This window comes from Panthera leo, chromosome A3 (genome assembly GCF_018350215.1).
Source record: "Panthera leo isolate Ple1 chromosome A3, P.leo_Ple1_pat1.1, whole genome shotgun sequence".
Taxonomy (NCBI): domain Eukaryota; kingdom Metazoa; phylum Chordata; class Mammalia; order Carnivora; family Felidae; genus Panthera; species Panthera leo.
This window is the reverse complement of record NC_056681.1, coordinates 54,259,479-54,278,845: the sequence shown is the minus strand read 5'-3', so window position 1 is coordinate 54,278,845 and position 19,367 is coordinate 54,259,479. Positions and strand designations below refer to the sequence as shown.

The following is a 19,367-nucleotide window of genomic DNA, read 5'->3' as shown; positions in this document are numbered from 1 at the left end:
TTTCCTTTAATGAGGACAGTCTCACCCGCCCCAGAAAGCCACATTTCAAATGGGTCTGATTTCAGCACCTGTGGGTTTGCTGGATGATTAAGGCCATCTCTCCAATTGGTGTGAACCGGAAATCAAGTCGCCCTCAGAACTGGGCAAGTTTCCCTATGAAACACTAGGTGGCAGTAAAAGATTAGCACATGAGTCATAAAAGTCTGGGACTTACTTGCAAAAAAAAAATTAAAGATTTTAAACGTGGGGCTTGAACTCGCAACGCCGAGGTCAAGAGTCACATGCTCCACCAACTGAGCCAGGCAGGCGCCCCTAGAATTTTAGCTTTTAAACAGAGAACCCCAAGGGCTTTCCATCTGAAAATTAAAACGGACTTTTAACCGAGCCACGACAGAGATGTGAAAATAATTAACGTATAAAACAGACACAGGCTGTTTGGGCCGCACCACCTCTGCCGGAAGCGGCCCAGCTGCCTTACCTGACGTACTGGAACGCTCTCGTCTGCGACCCGGATCCATACACCTAGGAGGAAAGCAACAGTCAGGCTGCCCGAGAAAACCACACTGCAATGGGAAAACGGGGTTCCTGAGAACTCCAGGGGCACAGACTGACCTCAGAACTGACAGCGGAGGGGCAGTGATGCGACAACTCACTCTGTACTTCAAAATAATGCCCCAACACGAGAACGTGCACATACACACGTCAAGTCTGTCCTCCAGAGTGGGCAGCGGGAGGAGTTGCTTCTACTGCGGTCTTGTGATGGGTCATGGATTACGTTGGGTTCTGGGGCCTCTGCGTCCAGCAGGGTGACGGACACGCATAAGCAGTGAGCAGTACATGGAACAGTCCACCCTGACTGCCCATCAGAACAGCTGGTGCTCAGTCAGACCAGTCACAGAATCTCTGGGGAGGAGGCGGCAGGCACCTCGGTATGTTTACAACCAGTTCTCCAAGCGATCCTAATGTGCAGCCAAGTTTGAGAACCACCCAGGAAACTCTGGATAGGAGATGGAGGTGGCAGGAGAGAGGAAGGGGAGGGCTTCAACGCTCCATTTGTGTCCCCTGCACATCGTCATGTCTCCGGGCCTCCACTCGGTTCCTTTCCTCTACCGCTACAGACCCCCTTGTCTAAACGTCCCCTCCTTGTGACACTTCCCTGGCTCGTTCTCCAGGCCAGAATGAACGACTCTGCCCTTGATGCTCAGCCATTCACACCATTCCTCTAGACTCTCTCCGCCACTCACACCAGCTTCCTAGGCTGTGGGCTCCTGGGCACAGGCGCCGTGTCTGACTCACCCATTCCCTGCTGTAGCACACACCACCCGTGCTCCACGAACATGTGCTGAACAGTAACCTTGTAAGCTCTGCAGTTTACAACCGCTTAGAATGAAGAGATGGACACAGAAGGCTCTTTGAAGCACCCCCTACAGTCACAGAGAAGGAAGGAGCCACAGGGCTTTTGTTTGCCTGCTTGTGGTGGGAAGGTGGCAGCGGGGAGGACGAACCACCTTCTGGGACAGCCTGATTTCCAAGCCGGAACAGAACAACACCGGCGCCTCCTGCCACAGGCCGCCTGATGCCAAAGAGGAGCCGGAGGCCAAGAGCCCCACAGTCCACACCAGCCTCCTGGCCTTGCTTCCCAACAGGGCTATGCAGGGCTCGGGCCGCCGGACTGGAGAAGCAAATGGGAAGGGACAGGTAAAGGGAGAAAAGCATGCCTCACAGGCACCTGCCTTTTTCTTTCTTTAAAAGGTTTATACCTGAATAAACATTTGCATATACCAACGTCAAAGGGGCATCAGATTGACCTACTGGGGCGAAGGCCCTCCCAGTGAGAAAAGCCCAGGGAACTGATTTAGGGAGCCTTCTGTCTACAAGACACAAAACATCGAAGAAAAAGGAGTGCACCTCTCAGAAGCAGACCCACCCTTTCCGGGCAGTTCTGCCTGAACCCAAAGCCTTGGTCTTGCTGGCCCTTCTGCTACATTTGGGCAAGTCAGAAAGGAAGCCTCAGGCCCAGTAAGTAGGAAGTAGAATTGGGAGTGGGGGAGGGCCATACACTACTGCAATGCTGGCTCGTCCCCTTGGAAATCCACCTCCATCCGAGGGGTCCTGCAGGTGTGACGCCCATAGTATTTTTCGTACAACCTCATTACAGATGGGGTCATGGAAGCTCAGAGCGCTGCAGTGACCGGCATCCAGGAGAGCAAAGTCTACCCTGACTCCAAGTCCGGGGATCTTTTTCCTACCCCACCGCATCAGTAATTTCAGAACGGCCTGTAGCTTCAGCTGTCAGCGATGGCCTACCAGTTGGCACTGAGCCATTCTCCCATCTCATTATAATGTGATCCGATTTAGACGACCCCCCTCAACCCGAGTGACCGCATCCTCGATGCATAGGTTTGCAGATGTGAAAGCCGTACTGTTGGTTGTCGGCCATGTACCTGCCGCTCCCGGCTTGTGGAGTCAACACGGAGGGTGCAGACACTCCTCTCTGCCTGCACCTTCCCGCCACCCCTGCTCAGGTCCCTGCGACAGCGGGTCAGGTGGTCTGCTGCCATGTGCCGGCAACACGCACAGAAGCCCACTGCACGTGCAGAGCAGCAACGGCCTTCAACGTGCCTGGCTGCAGGCGTGGTCTCTACTCCCACGAGCCCTCCGTCCCCCTGATGGGACCCAGTGCCACGGGCTGGCTGAGCCAGAGCCAGAGCCAGGGGTAGGTTAAGTGGGCTGCCCGCGTTAGGACTCTGAAGAATCACACCACACGCCTTCTCAACAATAGGAGTTAAGAGAATCGTGATGGCGACGCTCACAAAACGTCGTAAACCCAGAGGGAAAACTCAAGCAAGCTGCGTCTGTTGAGTGTTTCGCACAGTGGCCTTGTTCAGAGGGCCCTCCCAGACGGGGCAGGGATGACCAGAGGCCAGGATGTCCTCAGGCACACCTCCCCAGCTGTAGGCACCTGAGTCGGCAGAGGCGGGGCTCAGTCTGTCTCCTTGAGACCCAGAGACAAAAGCCCCTCAGCAGCACCCCCACCGCAGACACCTTCCACTGAGGTCCCACTTGATGTCCAAGTGGGGTAGCAACTGGCCCTCGGAAAAGTCCCTGTTACAGAGGAGGCAATGGGAGGACCCCTATGCCCAGGCTGTGGGAGGAATGCAAGGATCCCGGGGACCCCCACGCACAACTCTCCTGGATCCTGTCGATGATCGACTTTGAAGATGTGCTCCAGCGTGCGCACTTAGTTCAAATGCACTGTGAGCGGTGCCCCTGGACCCTTCTTCCCTTGCATCCTTATAAAGTCCTATTGGATTTAAGTTTCTATAGAGTATCGTATCCTTCATCTCTGCTTTGGTTTAAATCCGTCTCCCTATATACGTCCCCAGTATTTATTAATACGATGACCTTGAATTCTTGTGTGTACAGTTCACTGTGTGCAACGTGAAGAAATAAAGAAAGGGTGCACGTGGGAGAGAGAAGATGCTATGTGCCCCTCTCCCCAGCAAATACACCCACCCTGACCTCAGAGCACCCGGAGCCCTGCACACCCCCCGGCCCAACCATAAGGCACACCAGGGCAGGCACCGAATCTCACCCACAGTCCTGACAACAAGCAGATAAGCAACAAATGCTACAACATGAACAACCCAGGGCCTGGTGCTGCCGGTGAGTATGGCACAGCTCCCACGGCTGCCTAGTTTTCCTCTACGGGAAGACAGCAGGGCTTTTAGCAGCTCTGGCTTCGCTTCATGGAACGAGAGAAGAGCAAGGAGATTCAGGGTCCTGCTCAGTCTGGTAATGAGGGCTGTGTGCAGGTCAAAGCAGAATGGAGATTCAGGAATTCCCAAAAGGGAGAGGTAAGCCAGTGGGCGGGGAGGCAGCCAAGAGCACAAGGAGCACTACCAGGGAGCATCACAGGGGAGAGGGGAGGAGCATACTGAACACTGCAGGGGAGCACCACAGGGGAGCACTCTGGGGGAACGCAGCAAACGTGGGGGGCATGAGGAGCACTGCGGGGCGATGGGGGTCATGGGGAGGACAGCCAGGGAGCATGGGGAGCACTATGTAGCGAGCAAAGAGAGTAGCACAGGAAGCACTGCAGGGGAGCACAGAGAGCATGGGGTCATGAGGAACACGCAGGAGTATAGCGAGTTCTGCAGGGGAGCACTAGGGGGAGCATGAAGAGCACCACAAGGAGCTTGTCAGGATAAGGCACACGGGGGGTGGTGGGCGAGGCATGAGGAGCCCTGCGGGGCAGCATGGGGCGCATGCATCAGCCCAAACCCCACTGCTGTGCCTCGTGCCTCTGTCAACGAAGGCCCCAAATCAGAGAGCACTTCCGATACTACACTGTGGATACAAACAGTGTATAAATAAAATGCAGACTTTGGTCTCAGAAGTAGGGTTTCTCCAAAATTTCCCTTTAGAAAAACAGCAAGACTTTTTAAAAGATACAGACTGTGACTCAAACCCCAATTCTTACACATCCAGAAAAAATCAATGTTATCTGCAAGTTGGAATAAATCACAGGAAGGTGGCAAGACAGAATTAAACCCCACTGTGAACATGTGTATAGGTCACATGTGAGCGAGCAAGTGCTTAAACTGAATGGTGAACTCAAGTCTCTTCAAAATAAACTTAGTAAGCTAGCCCTCCTCGACTATTTTCTAAACTCAACTATTTTCTAAACTTCCTGAACTGGATTGCAGGATTTTCTGAGCTTCTGTGTGCTCAAACTAGACAGAACAGAGCTTCTGTGCGTGACTCACAGAACTCAGCAAAATATTCCGAGTTACCCTAACAGAGGTCTATGACTCAAGGTGGGGACAGGTCCAAAGAATGGTATTTGCCCAGAGATAAGATAACAAAAGACTTCAGGGAAATAGCAGCTGGAAGGCGGGTGACCACAGTAACCCAGCTTGGAAAAGGGAAGGCAAGATACTAAGCTGCTACAAATGAGATCTTTAGTCTTAGAAAGAACTTGCTGGCAATGAACAGGAAGGGAAAGGATGGTTGTACCTCCTCGTTAAGCAAAGTGTTCCCCAAGATGGGCTGGACAGAGAGTCATGACACATGACCTCCTCCTCCAAGACTTCTCCACAGAGCCATCTGACGAAAGAAGAGAGGCTACCTCAATGGGGCAGCAAAGGACGAAAAGTTTAGCGACTCCATCAAATCACTAAAGGGAAATAGAATGCTGTGTGACAGGAGAGACCAGACACTTCTGAAAAGCCTCCCTGAGGACTTCTGCCACCAGAGGCGCCTAGAAAAGATGGAACGCGGCGTGTTTTGGACTCGTCGCAGTCCTGCTCGGCACCAGTCGTCCTGCTGCCGGGTCCCTGGCACAGAAGCTCTGGTGGCGAGGAGACAACACATGAGTTACCACCATCTGCCCACAATAGGTGCTTTCTTGGGCTGGCGAGGACTAGCTTCCCACCTGACACTTGGAGCATGGCTGCAGCCCAGAAGGCAATCAGTCAAGAAGCTGTTTCTCAGAAAGCTTTTAACAGTTTGCTCTGCAAACAAAGCAGCTCTGATCTTGGGTGTGAACATAGTCAGGGAGGGCAGTGGCTAAAAAAGCTCCAGGAGTGTCCCTGAGGGTGAGGAATTCTCAACCAAGCAGCTGGACTTGAGGGGTTCCCGTGCAGGAACCCGGGGGGCCCAAACAGCAGGCAGAAGGGGAACACGGAGGAGAGGCAGCTTAGCTTTCAGTAACACTAAGCCCACTACTTCCAGAACAAGCCCCAGAGCCCTTGTGCTCATCACAAAGGCAAGCAGCCACTATAAACCCAATCGCTAGCTTGACCAGCACTCATCACATGCCTCCTGGGCACCAGGCACTCTTCTGGCAGCTGGGGACTCGGCCATGAATGAAACTAGATCCTGATTCCAGAGCTGACACTCGAGAGGGGATTGGTGGCTGGAAAAATAATACTTCAGTCAGTGATCAGTGCAGGGAAAACAACAGAAAGCATGGTTAGGAGGGGAGAGTGGCAGGTGGGTGTCATTACATATAGAATGGTCCAGATGAGAGGATGATTGAACCAGGAGATGCCTGGAAGGAATGTGCTCCCTGGAAAGGTAGAAGCAAAAAGCTGGGGTTGCAGGGCAGCGGGGCAAAAAGCTGGGGTATGCAGGGAGGCCCGTGAATCACGCTCTCAGCAGGTGAAAGCTCTCGAGCTTCTACTTATCTTTAAAGGATCCCCTGGCTGCTGGGCAGAGAGCCCCCGACAGGGAGAATGAGCGGCTGGAAGGCCAGGGCAATAAACTGGGAGTGTGTGGCATGAGGGCCAGGGGCAGTGACAAAAGAGGTAGACGGGGCCGGATTCTGAATCTCTCTATGGCAAGACCACCAGGCTGTGCCAATGGAGTAAGAAGGAGAGGAGCCAGGGTGTCCATGGCGTGGCCATCTGCAGGCCCCGAGGCTTGGAGCCAGCAGCTGGTAAGTGGGAGGGGGGAGCAGGTGTGTGGGACCCTGAGAAAGGGTTTGGATTCACCTCTCTCCCGCATGTGTGCAGGAAAGTCACCCACAACATGTGTCTTGCCCTGGATCAGGGGGCACATCATCTTGTAACAGGCTCAGCATTTTGTTCTGAATAGGCTGGTATAGTCAACCTAGCCAAGAAGAAATAGGAGCACCACAGGGAACAGCGATCAAGAGCAGAGGCTCCGGCTCATACTGGCAGCCGCTGTCTGGCCACATAAGCTTGGCAATTCCTCTAACCTCCATGATTCAGTCTTCCCAGCTGGACAGTGGGCTAATAGAACCTGCGCCCCATACATCTGTTGTGAGCACTGAGTGACTTAATGGAGCTTCAGTCTCCCCATCTGGACAACAGGCTAATAGAATCTGCGTCCCCCACATCTGTCGTGAGCACTGAGTGACTTAATGGATGCAAACATCACTGAATAGGAGACGGTAAATTTACTCTATTGAGAGACAGATGGATGGATACGTATGTACACAGAGCTGTAACGTTCCCTCCGGAATCCACTCAGCTGATAAGCAAACCATCCTGCAGTTTTCAGAGTAACCAGACCCTTATCTACCCTGGATGTCCACCAAACACTGAGCCTGAAAGGACGCAGAGGCTACAGGGCTGGAAGATGTGAGGAAGACAGGAGGAGGAGGAGGAGGAGGAGGAGGAGGAGGAGGAGGAGGAGGAGGAGGAGGAGGAGGAAGGAGGAAGGAGGCAGGAGGGCAGAGGAGCAGGAAGAGGAGAGGAAGAGAGAACTGAGGATTGAGCAAAACCAAAGAAAACCATCTGAACTGAATCAGCAAACCCCACACAGAGCAGGCGAGAGCCACTCCTCCCCGAGGAGGCGACAGGGGGTGGTGGAGATGAGCTACCCATCCTGACGCCACAGGGGTATCTTCTAAGGGCATCAGGCGGCTGGTGCTCACCTGTACTCTACGCTTGAACCACTGACCCCAAACCACCAGGGTCCTGAAGCCTCCCAGGTTGAGTGCAACCAGCAGAGGGCATATGGGCGTCACCATGACAACTGCCAAGACTTGCCCCAGACACCTCACTTAGCAATCTGAGGGTCACTGAGGACACACACAGCCCTGGCTACAGCCGGAGGGCCAGAACAGTGTCCAGAAAGGTGGTTGCTGGCAGGCTGGTGCGGCCAGACATACCAAGCAGCATGGACCCAAGCAGCATGGACCAGGCTGTAGCCCGCACACTAGACTATCTGTGCGCCTGGAGAACAAGCCCACCAGGTTCTGCTGCTTCTCTTCCGGGTTCTAGCCCCGCGCCTTCCCTCCTCATCACTAAGGGCAGCAGGATGTGCCCCGCGCAAAGGGACAACTGCGGGAAAGTTATTCCCTGAACCAAGAGGCACTGCTCCTTTGTCACTTGCTGGCAGACTGCCAACTTTTTCTGCCCCCACCCGAGGCCCGCACAAACCGTGAGTGGCTCGCCCTGTAGCGCCTGCAGGATGAAGTTGCTGACGACCCGGCCGTCGTTCATGTGCATGCGTGGCCCAAAGGTGTTGAAGATCCTGGCCACCCGCACTTCCACGCCTTCCTGGAACAGCAGAAGAGGACGTGAGATGCAGTTCACTTTGTGTTTCTGGTGCCCGGCCCATAAAGAAAGTCTGAAAATGTCTGGCTTTTTGCTCCCAAATGAGAGTGGTTTTCTGGTTCAGTCTACATGATGCATTCGTTAACAAATATGAGGACTGCACACAGTTATACCAAACTCAAATGTGTCCCCAATCCCACTATCAGGCCACTGGCATCAACCCTCTGCCAGAAAACCTGAGAGGTAGCTAAATAGTACAAGGGGAAAACACGTTTGGAGAAAAATTTTTTCCCAGCAAATAAATATCTATTTCCCAAATAGAACCATGCCATGCATAGTCCTTTATAATCTTCTTCACACAGTATTTCCTGCAGGTTTACTAGTCAATAGTGATTTAAATGTCAATGAATGTTTAATAGCTGATTTGAAGAAAAACAAGCAAATACTTTATCCTGGAAAAGAAGGGACATACGGGTATTCTTTTGAAGAGCCACGCTGTCTTACACTCCCAATCTGGTCCACTGGAAAACTTGTTTTAGTGAAAACCTAAAGACAATCTGGCACCCCCTGTAGGTTGGTATCTAAAAGACCTGGAAAGATACATGCCAACATTATTTAAAATGGCTGTCTCTACATGGTCGGATTACAGGTGCTCACTTTCTTCTACATGTTTTTTAAATCTTTCTATTTTTGTTCCAATAAATATGTATTACTTCTTTTTTATAGTAAGAGAAATTTTTTTAATTTAATTTTTAATTTTTTAAAACGTACATCCAAATTAGTTACCATATAGTGAAACAATGATTTCATGAGTAGATTCCTTAATGCCCCTTACCCATTTAGCCCACCCCCCCCCACAACCCTTCTCATAACCCTCAGTTTGTTCTCCATATTTATGAGTCTCTTCTGTTTTGTTCCCCTCCCTGTTTTTATATTATTTTTGTTTCCCTTCCCTTACGTTCAACTGTTTTGTCTCTTAAAGTCCTCATGTGAGTGAAGTCATATGATTTTTGTCTTTGATTAATTTCACTTAGCATAATACCCTCCAGTTCCATCCACATAGCTGCAAATGGCAAGATTTCATTCTTTTTGATTGCCGAGTAATACTGCGTTGTCTATAATATACCACATTTTTTAAACCATTCATCCATCAACGGACATTTGGGCTCTTTCCATACTTTGGCTATTGTTGATAGTGCTGCTATAATCATGGGAAATATGTAGTACTTTTGTAATCAAGAAAAGTGTATTTTCAAATCTATAATCAGGAAAGTTTTTTTTTAATGGTTTTATTGACTTTTGAGAGAGAGAGAGAGAGAGAGAGAGAGAATATGAATGAATGGGGGAGGGGCACAGAGAGAGGGAGACACAGAATCTGAAGCAGGCTCCAGGCTCTGAGCTGTCAGCACAGAGTCTGATGCAGGGCTCGAACTCACGAGCAGTGAGATCATTACCTGAGCCGAAGTCGGATGCTTAACCAACTGAGCCACCCAGGTGCCCCCAGGAAAGTACATTTTTAAACTCCAAAAGGCTTCTCTAAACTATCTCACGCAATTCTTAATTTCACAGGCTACTTTTTCATGAATCAAAAAGTTAAATGTTTTGGGGCGCCTGAGGGGCTCAGTTGTTTAAGTGTCCGACTCTTGATTTCTGCTCAGGTCATGCTCTCACGGTCAGTAGATGGAGCCCCATATCAGGCTCTGCGCTGCGTGCGCAGCCTGCTTGAGATTTTCCCTCTGGCCCTCCCCTGTGCATGTGCTCATGTGTGCTCTCGCTCTCTCTCAAAAAAAAGTTAAATGTTTGCATTACACCCTGAATTAGTTGACTTCCACAGCATCTGTGTCTCTAATTTGTTTCACCCATTAGACTACGGACACGTATTTTCCAGGCGTCTGAGGACAGGCAGGATGGCAGCGTGAGGCCCAGGGGCTCATGTGCCCTCCAACTCCACTTGTTCTCACTGAGCTGCACTATTCTTTGGAGAGGAACAGTACGTACCTCACAGGGGGATCATAAAAAGGAAGCCGGTCCTGCATAACGCTTGGCACGGGCCTGGCAGCCAAAAGCAGTAGTTGCTATTGTGTTTACTTGACCAGAAAGTTCTTATCTTTTCTAATTCTACTGCCTCAGATCTGGCACAGGCTAGGAGCCAATGGACCCTCAGCTAACCGGGCTGATTATGCACAGACTTCACCACCACTGGGATGACTGAGAGGTGATGAGCTACAGTGTCCCAAGGGTCCATGAGGTCTCCCTGTGGCTGGAACCACCTGGCTGGCCACCTCTGCTCACGGCAGCCTTATCTCTGTCCCAGTTGCTAGACAAACATTAGCAATTTTATGGGCACCAAGATGTGAAACTGCTGGGAAGCATGGATCCAGCAAACAGCTCACTTCTAGAAACCAGAAGGCTACATTTTTGCTAGGGCCTCCCAGCAATACATTATAATGTTCACATGAGCTACTCAGAGTTTTAGGATTAAGGTATGAGCTCTAATTCTAGGTCCATGAATAAATCATTCTTTTCTGTACTGAACTAACCAGAGAATATTTCCAAAATGGGGTGAGAGGGAGAAAGAAGCAGAGATGTTGACCTCAGTAGAAAAGAACTCGAAAAGTAGCCACTTGCATTTAATTGTTAAGATGAGGAAAGATCAGAAGTGGATGAATATGAAATTATTCTAGAAAAAGACTGGAAAAGCCTCAGCAAATTTACAAGAGCCAAACCCACGTGCCCAGCAGGGGGAAGCTCGTGGGCTATACAAGGTTTGCAACAAATCAGATGCTTTCATCCTCTGAACTTTATCCTCTGGAACAACCTTCCAGAACAAGGCCTTATAAAAGCCATGTTCTGAAGACATGAACTGACCAGGATGTAAAGGAGCCTGTTTTTATGGTTTTCCCATTTGGGTTATAAACTTAGGTGCTATAGGACAATGCCTCTGGATAGGTGTGGTTGCCAGGATAGCCACCTCACCTTTCCGAGAATTCGAGCTCTGAAACATAAAATCCATAGCTCTCAAATGAAATCAACATAAACCCAAGGCTCATGCAACATAAGACCCGCTCTCCTATCATGCAGTGGCTCTGGAGTTTGCATACTGCCTCCTCAGGACACAAAGGCCACCCCCATTCTGCACGCACAGTCTAACAGCCCTCCTCCCCTGCTATCCTGCAGGGCCCTTGCATGACAGGGTGGACAGTCAACAGATACTGACACGGCTGCTTATGGTGGCAGCTTGGTGGGTGGACACATATGCACCTTGGAGGAAGGTATAATTACTCCCCGTCTCACACCTGAGGAAAGGGCCAGTGTCTGACACAAAGCCTACTTCCCTGGATGAAACCCCAGAAGGTGCCTACAGGCTGCAATGCCTCTTCGGGGAGACCCTCCTCTGAAGGACCAATGAGCAAACGCATGCACAAACTCCTAATTCATATTCAACCTTCCGTCTGCCAGGGACAGAGTCGTGGTGACTACCGCGCTGGTGCGTGACTTTCCACCATGGCATGTTGCAGGATCTCTGCACACGCACACACGTGCGTGCACACACACACCAGCAACCCGGAAAAGGAACTGCCAAGTCTTTCAGAATGGCTGGGTTTCACTGTGGCCGTGGTTTTGTCCTGGGTGGGGATCAGGAGTCATTCACTTAGGACTCCGAGCATCAGGAAGCTTTTTATCAAGCATTAGGGCGACTCCTCTAAGTTTGAGACACAGCAACACAAAACCAGTGGAAACCTAAGAGAAGACAATGCTTGGGGTGCCACCCGAGTGAGCATATGTAAGCACACGTAGGTAAAGAACACGTGGCTTGCTTTGATAACTGGGCTTTGGAAACCGTGGCCAGGCTGCAGTAATACACAACCCCAGATGGTAAGCTGGCATCAGAAGGTCTCTTCCCCTATTTCTAGGGCCCAAGAAGGGTGAAGGGTTTGGTAGGCAGGCCTGACTGATCAACCAGTGGTAACTCAAGAGATACAGTGAGGGAACAAAGACTCCTCCCTCCCCAAATATCTCCAGAGGACAGAAATGCTGCCAGCAGGGATTAAATGAGCTCTCCCTCAAACGCTCTCTTTTAAAATGCAATCATTGCTTGGCAACTACTGTCGCCAGCTACTGAACAACACAGCATGATCACAGTCACTGTCTTCGCTGATGGCAGGTGCCGGAGGACAGAACACAGAAGCCCTGCTTCGGGAGAGCAGGTGCCGACCAAGAGCTGACCATCTGCCACCCGCTCTGTGGTTGTGGGCAGCCTGCTCGGAAGGCAGGGATGGGGACAGAAGAAATAAGAAGTGCTCCTGGATACGACGGGCCTGACTCTGTGATGCTTCCATAATCCTCCTGACACCACTGGGAGAAGTGCACTCACGTCCCAAGAGCAATAGGATCATGAGGCCCTGAACAGTGACCTGGGTAATTCCCCTACGACCTCTCCTAAATGCATCCTGATGAGGTCTGCAGGCCGTTACAGAACACAGAGCAGTCTTGCCGTGCAGGGTTCTCCAAAGTGCTAAAAAGTTCCAATTCGCTCTCAGTGGTGGCGGAGGGAGGAGGACACACAAGGTCAGGGGCCGCTAGCTACGTGTCTGCCTGGCAATCACTCTCAACAGCCCTGCTTTGGTCTTAACAATCAGCCCAGAGTGTTCGCTGTGCAGCGCATGGTGAAGCCAGGAGGGGTAAGTACTACTCTGCCAGTTTCCGGCTGGGACTTGTGGGGTGTGGAGGGCCAGGTGCTCAGCGAGTAAGCCATGGAGCCAGGAGACAGGACAAGGCTGGCACTGGGCAACTCCAGGCCACGAGTCTTGACCCCTACGGGTGAATACTACCTTCAAACATTTGACTTATAAGCTGCTTGCTGAATATATATTTTTCAAACTAAAACATATATACCAACTATGTAATTTTTTAAAAGTACCCTGGGGTGCCTCAGTGGCTCAGTCGGTTAAGTGTCCGGCTTCAGCTCAGGTCATGATCTCACAGTTTATGAGTTCAAGCCCCACGTCAGACTCTGTGCTGACAGCTCAGAGCCTGGAGCCTGCTTCGGATTCTGTGTCTCCCTCTCTTTCTGCCCTTCCCCTGCTCACATTGTGTGTGTGTCTCTCTCTCTCAAGAATAAATAAATATTAAAAAAAATTAAAACAAAAAAGTACCCTGATGTCACAAAATAAAACAAAACCCAAAAGGCCACTGGACTCGATGATTTCTGAGTTTTCAGTCTTTCTGCTTGGCCAATCTATGGTTTTATGAATGGTGGCTTGTTTTGCAGACCCAGTCCTGTAGGTGGGCCACAGACCCCAGAAAGTCAGACTCACGTGGGGCCATGAGCTCAACTGCACACCAACCACTGACCACAGCGAGTGGACAAGTCCCCACATTTGAAGTCTCCAGATTCATCCATGTGCACAAAGAACGCAGACCTTAATTCCTCCCTGACAAGTTCAAAGGACAGGTTTCCCCTGGGATCCAGAAGTAGAGTGTTTCTATGAAACCCTTCATAAGCTGGGATGACATAAAACAAAGAAGCAATTACCATGAATTTATATGGGAAAATTTTTGAGCGTTCCCGGACTCCAAAAGTAACCTCTCTTTGCCTTTTCTGATACCCAAGGACACACCTTGCTAACATGAACAGAATAAACCGAGACAAAGCCCAGATGGTCCCGGACACAGGTCAAGGCTCTGGCACCTGGCGCGATGCTGAGATGCTGTGTGTGGCTTCTGGGTAAGGCGCTCGGGGAGGGTGGGGGGGTGGGGGGAGGGCTCACAGCCTCTGTAACGGCTCGATGAAAAACCAACCCTGAATGCTATTTTTGCCTTTCACATGTTTTTGTAAAGGTGACGATCCTGTTTGGGTTCCATCTCATTCCACCCCCTGGAAGAAGACTCACGGGAGCTTCTCCTTCTGTAAAGGATGTGTCCTGAAACGTGTACGTGCGATAGATTTTTCTGGGAAGTCAGGTTCTATTTAGAATATGTTAGCATATTTCCATACATGAAAACAAACTCAGGATTCTGAGAATCTTTTGGAAAAGGGAAAATCGTCCTTTAGATCTTTAGAAAAAGATCTCTAAAATCTTTAGACCAAGATTATTCATGCCTCTTTTCATCTTGATTATATTCTCCATCCTTATCTATTGGATTTATTCAGAGTAAGATACAACCACATACCATATGGGGTCTTCCCAATGAAGTGACAACTGACACTTCAGAGGAGATGTGTCATGTAAAAAAAAAAAAAGAAGAGTTTAAGTTATTGAAATAACTAAGTAAAAATATGCCAAAGGATGATGGTTTATCCTTCTCTCTGGTCATTCTTTTTTCATCTGTTTCCAGACAGCGTAAATCGTACACCTGAAGCTTTGAATGTATCTTGCTATCTTGAAAGGCTGAATTTATAACTATAAACTGGCACAGTTCCTTGGTGGTTAACCTCACCGCTCTATCAGCGGCTGGTCATTCCAGAGCAACGCCGTGTGGACTGCCGGGCCAGGTGTCCTCACTGAGTGCGTCTGCTTCAGGGCAGCGCCGACGCCCGTGGACTCAGAGCTGCACCTTCTCTCGCCCAGCCAAGCTTCCTCACCCGCAATGCCCCACCGGGACCACCAGGAAAGGGCCAAGGAGCACGCGCTGCCGCCAGTGTGGGTCCTGACTCCACTTACAGGCGGGGGAGCTAAGAACAAGTTTTGTAGCCCACCTTCCCATCTGGAAAATGGGCCACCCACCCCTACCTCAAAGGCATCATGAGAATGAGGGGATATTAAACAGACTAAGCCCTACAGACTGAGCCCTAACAGAGGCCAGCACACCGTAAGGCCCTCACAGCCCACAGGGTCCGGCTCCTCTGCGCCACCCAGAACAGGCCTGCAGGGCAGCACCTCCAGAACTGCGGGGCACTGAACTGAGCACTTAGGGTCCACAAGGGCTACATCCACTAAGGAGGCACAAGCAGCAGCAAAGTCAGAGTTCTGAAAATCAGTCACTTGGGGGTGAGAACCCCAAAGATGGTCTGATTTGCCCCAGACCAGGCCACACCCAGAGGAGCCAACCCCATATGGACAGGAAGTGTCCGACCTACTCTTTCTCAGAGCTAATATAATAATCCCGAGTAAAAGATTTTACTTGGGTCCTAAACGTTTACATCCTTCACAGTCTTCACATGGCGGCGTTTATTTTATTTGTTTTGTCCTTATTTTTATCTCTGGATGGGATTACGGGTAACAATTTTTCTTCCTTCCTGCTCATCTGTGTTTTCTTATTTTCTATTCCTGGCCCTGCATCCTGCCAGAGCAGGAACACAAAACACTTTTCGACTGCAGGAAATGCACCAATGTTTCTCTCCTCCTCCTCAGCATGGATTCAGACTAAGGAGGGAGAGAGAACCCGTAGGGGGCCCAGTTGTGGACCCATGGCTCTCCCTGCAAGGAAGCAGAGTTATTTGTAAGGCAAATAGTAGTGGGGTGAAGGTGGGAAGCCCATGCTGTGCCTTCTTCACAGGCCTCTCAGAACTCGGGCAAGGCCAGTGACCTCTGCCCCAGTGCATGGCCCTTGGCTGTGCTGTCCACACATCAAGAGGCATGACCTCTACTTGTCTGCTGTGCGGCCACCAGAACCAGACATGACCCTGCCACCCAGAGGCACGGCCACTCCCTGACCTAATGGCTACCCCACAGGAGCAGGAGCAGTGCTACGGCGGAAGTGCATCACATCTGCTTATGAGTCCTAACTGGCCACAAGGGGCATGTGCTATTTCCAGATGACAGTGACTGTAACACTCACCCAACACGAGTCCTTGGACAGGTGTGCCAAACAATGTGATGAGTCTGGACAAGTCTACAGGCCACTAGGTGCTGTCAGCCGAGACCCCAAGCTTCTCAAAAGCACAGAGCCTTTCTTCTACAAGGCGTTCTCAGACCTAGTACCAGGACATAGTTCCCACAGGTAGAGCCCCTGGTGTTCCAGTGAGAAGCACACGATTAACTTGACCATGGATGTGACTCTTCCATCCACACAACACTCGTCTGCTGGGGCCTTCGGTGTGTGAAGCACATCCCAGACATTCCACAGTAAAGGCATCATTCAAGTGAGGGACTGTCCTTCACCAGGACAGCCCCTGCAATGCAGGGACACCCTCTTGACAGGGCTCTTATCAGGGACACTTAGGCACAGACCAACTGTACACACAAGGGGCTTCTAATGGGAACATGAGTTTACAGTTTTCAGAGTAATGCTACTTGTGCCATTAACCTCCCAAGACCTCCGTGAGCAGAAACATAAATGCTGACAGATCCAGATTTATCTAGATGCTACATTCCCGATATCATGAGCCAGATGAATCGGATGCAATGGTAGTTTCTGTTTGAAATGAGTACCCTAGCTAGTGTGTGGATGTGTATCACAGTTCCTGGCATACAGTCGGTGCTCAATAAATGCTGGCTATATTATTACTATCACAATTACCATGAGCTCATACCTTGAGGAGATAGCTATTCCCTATAGACACTCCTTAGACTCACTGAATAAAAGTTCAATTAAAATGACCTATTTGCCCACCAGCTTTAACCTATCTAAAAATTCACTAAGAAACACCACAAGAATGAAAGCAAAAGAAAACAGTTGAGAAACACAAGTCTTCAAACTCTTTATACAATAAAATCGCAACACGTGCCCCTTAAGAACACAGGTTAGTTTTCTCAAGTACCAACATATCCAGACATTGTTCTCTGTACCTGGGAGGCCATCTTATGTACATTTTATTTTAATATTTATTTATTTTTGCGAGAGAGAGAGCCAGAGTGAGAGCAGGGGAGGGGCAGAGAGAGAGGGAGACACAGAATCTGAAAGACTCCAGGCTCTGAGCTGTCAGCACAGAGCCCGATGTGGGGCTCAAACTCACAGACTGCGAGATCATGACCTGAGCCGAAGTCGGACACTTAACTGACTTAGCCACCCAGATGCCCCGGGAGGCAATCTTAAATTGCGGGGTCAAGATATTCTGGACTCAAGAATGAGAAAGTTATGCCCTTTCTATAACTGATTAATGCTTCTCCTTTTTTAAAATAATTTTTTTAATGTTTATTTATTTTTGAGAGAGAGAGCATGAGCAGGGGAGGGGCAGAGACGGGGGGAGACAGAAGATCCGATAGAACAGAGCCCAGTGCAGGGCTTGAACTCACAAACTGTTGAGATCATGACCTGAGCCAAAGTCTGACGCTTCTGAAGACTGAGCCACCCAGGTATCCACTGATTAATGTTTCTTAAAATAAATGGATAATACAAGTCGATTGCCCAAAGTAGCTTAGAAAGCAATTAGTTTTGCTTCTGGCTGAGAAAAAAGACAGAATAAATAAATGCCCACATAGGCAGAGGTTATTTTATAGGTCTTTAATGTTGGTATTTCACTAAAAATATAAGGGAAAAAACCCCTCCTGACAACTCTCCTCTGAAAAAAAGAAAGATGCTCAGGGACACTCAGCGCCGGGCACATTGACAATGCCTCTCCCCTCATGCAACGTGCACTGCCATCTGAGGTCGCCTGCTGCTCCCAGGGACAGGCAATCAAGTCTCTAAGTCCTAGGAGTATGGGCCACACCATCTGACTGCAGTCCACAATGATTTATGCCCATATCCCTCCCTCTACTAGAGGGCATGTCTGGGGGGACCTCAGAAAGCTGGTCCAAGCTCAGGGACAGTGACCAAGGAAAGGATGGACTAGCCTGGGTCCTTGCCTGGAGGCAGAGCTGGGGTGGGAACCGAGGCCCTCCACCTCTTGGTCAGTGGGCTCTTTTGGCTACACCATGTGGCTGACCAGATCTGCCCCATGACACCATTCATGGGAGAAACCTCCAGTACAGCAATGAATAATTAAGAAAGCAGGAAACAGTATGAAATAAATATAAACAACAATTCCTAAGGAAGTTCAAATTAAAGCAATAATAAATTCATTTGTAGACCTATTAAATAACTCAGAAGAAAAGTAAACAACAACAAAAATAAACTTCACTAATTTGAAGGCTTCAGGAAAACACAGGCACTTACTAACTGCTGATGGGCAATTAGGCAATAAAGAAATGTACCATTCATAGTCATGTAACAGCATTCCAAACCAAAGAACATATCTCCAGGAAACTGTTTTTTAAAACGGACATACACGGGAAAAGCTGCTGATAATACTATTAATTTACAGTAGTGGGAAACTAAACTCTCCCAGTAGCCACTTAATCACGGCGTTTCATTCCTGTATGGTGCTTTGCATTTGACAGGACAGGTGCTCCATGTGTCTACACCCCAAGCCCCCCAGGATGCGGTTCGATACCTGCTTCATGTAGGCATAGCACATGGTCTCGGCAACGCGCTTCCCTTCATCGTAGCAGGCTCGGGGTCCTATTGGATTCACGTGGCCCCAGTAATCTTCACTCTGAGGGTGGACTTCAGGATCTGTGAGTGCAGGAAAGTGAGACCATGTGTTCATCAAGCTTGTATGCATCGTGAACAATGAATATTTACGATGCAAGAGACTGCTCTAGAAAGACCAGGGTAAACATTTACAAATGGAGAGGCCCTGATCAATGTTGCACTGCCCATTCTCTAAGTTCCAGTGGGACAGGCTGGACAGTACTTTTACAGGGGAAGAAATAAAGTAAAAGACCAGGGTTCTCTCAACTGCAAGCCCCTCTCCCGTAAACTGTTCTTAACACTTAATTATACAAGCTATAATTAAATGTAATCTACGTGAAAGGATGTATGGTTCAACTTTATATTTATAAAATATGTAATTACAGCAAAGCCTGTACTTCTTGAAATAACTTCAGGAGCACCTCTGTGGAACACAAGGACTTCCCCACGTGCCAACAACCCTAGAACAAACTCGAGAGCCTCAATGAGACATTAGTACCCTGGTCTGTGTAGGTGGAAGGATGGAGCGTCCCTAAGGCAAATGACCGCTTGTTCCCTTAGCACACATTTTATATTTCCCAACTTTTGTTTCTCTGGTGTGTAAATCAATCACATTTTAAGATGTGCCAAAGGCACAGACCATTTAAAGAACCTAGTAACAAATTCTTTTTTAACACAAGTGTATTTTGGGAATGTGGATACCTAATTTATATGGCACACTAGGAATTTTATACAGCCATAGCCAAGAAACCCGGACAGTGTACAGGAGCTCTGCTTTATAAATTCATCTCGTGCTTATCTTATAGCCAAAATCTGACTGCAGCTCATGGATACAGAGTCACGAATACACAGGTGCCCGAGTCGGCCGGCCCCCCTCGGAGACTGGTGCCCCCCACCCCTGCAGTGTGGCCGAATCCAGGGGCAGGTTCAGACCTCTCT

General features: G+C 49.5%; 1 protein-coding gene across 6 annotated transcripts in view; it reads right to left on the bottom strand.

Moving 5' to 3' along the window:
• UXS1 (UDP-glucuronate decarboxylase 1) overlaps positions 1-19,367 on the bottom strand; it is a 95,280-nt gene that overhangs the window by 9,508 nt on the left and 66,405 nt on the right. For all 6 annotated transcript variants that reach the window (XM_042931850.1, XM_042931851.1, XM_042931852.1 and 3 more), the window contains 3 exons: positions 18,349-18,470; positions 7,914-8,033; positions 479-522 (listed from right to left, as the gene is read on the bottom strand). In XM_042931850.1, the coding sequence (XP_042787784.1) occupies positions 479-522; positions 7,914-8,033; positions 18,349-18,470 (286 nt within the window). The remainder of the gene's footprint in view (positions 1-478; positions 523-7,913; positions 8,034-18,348; positions 18,471-19,367) is intronic.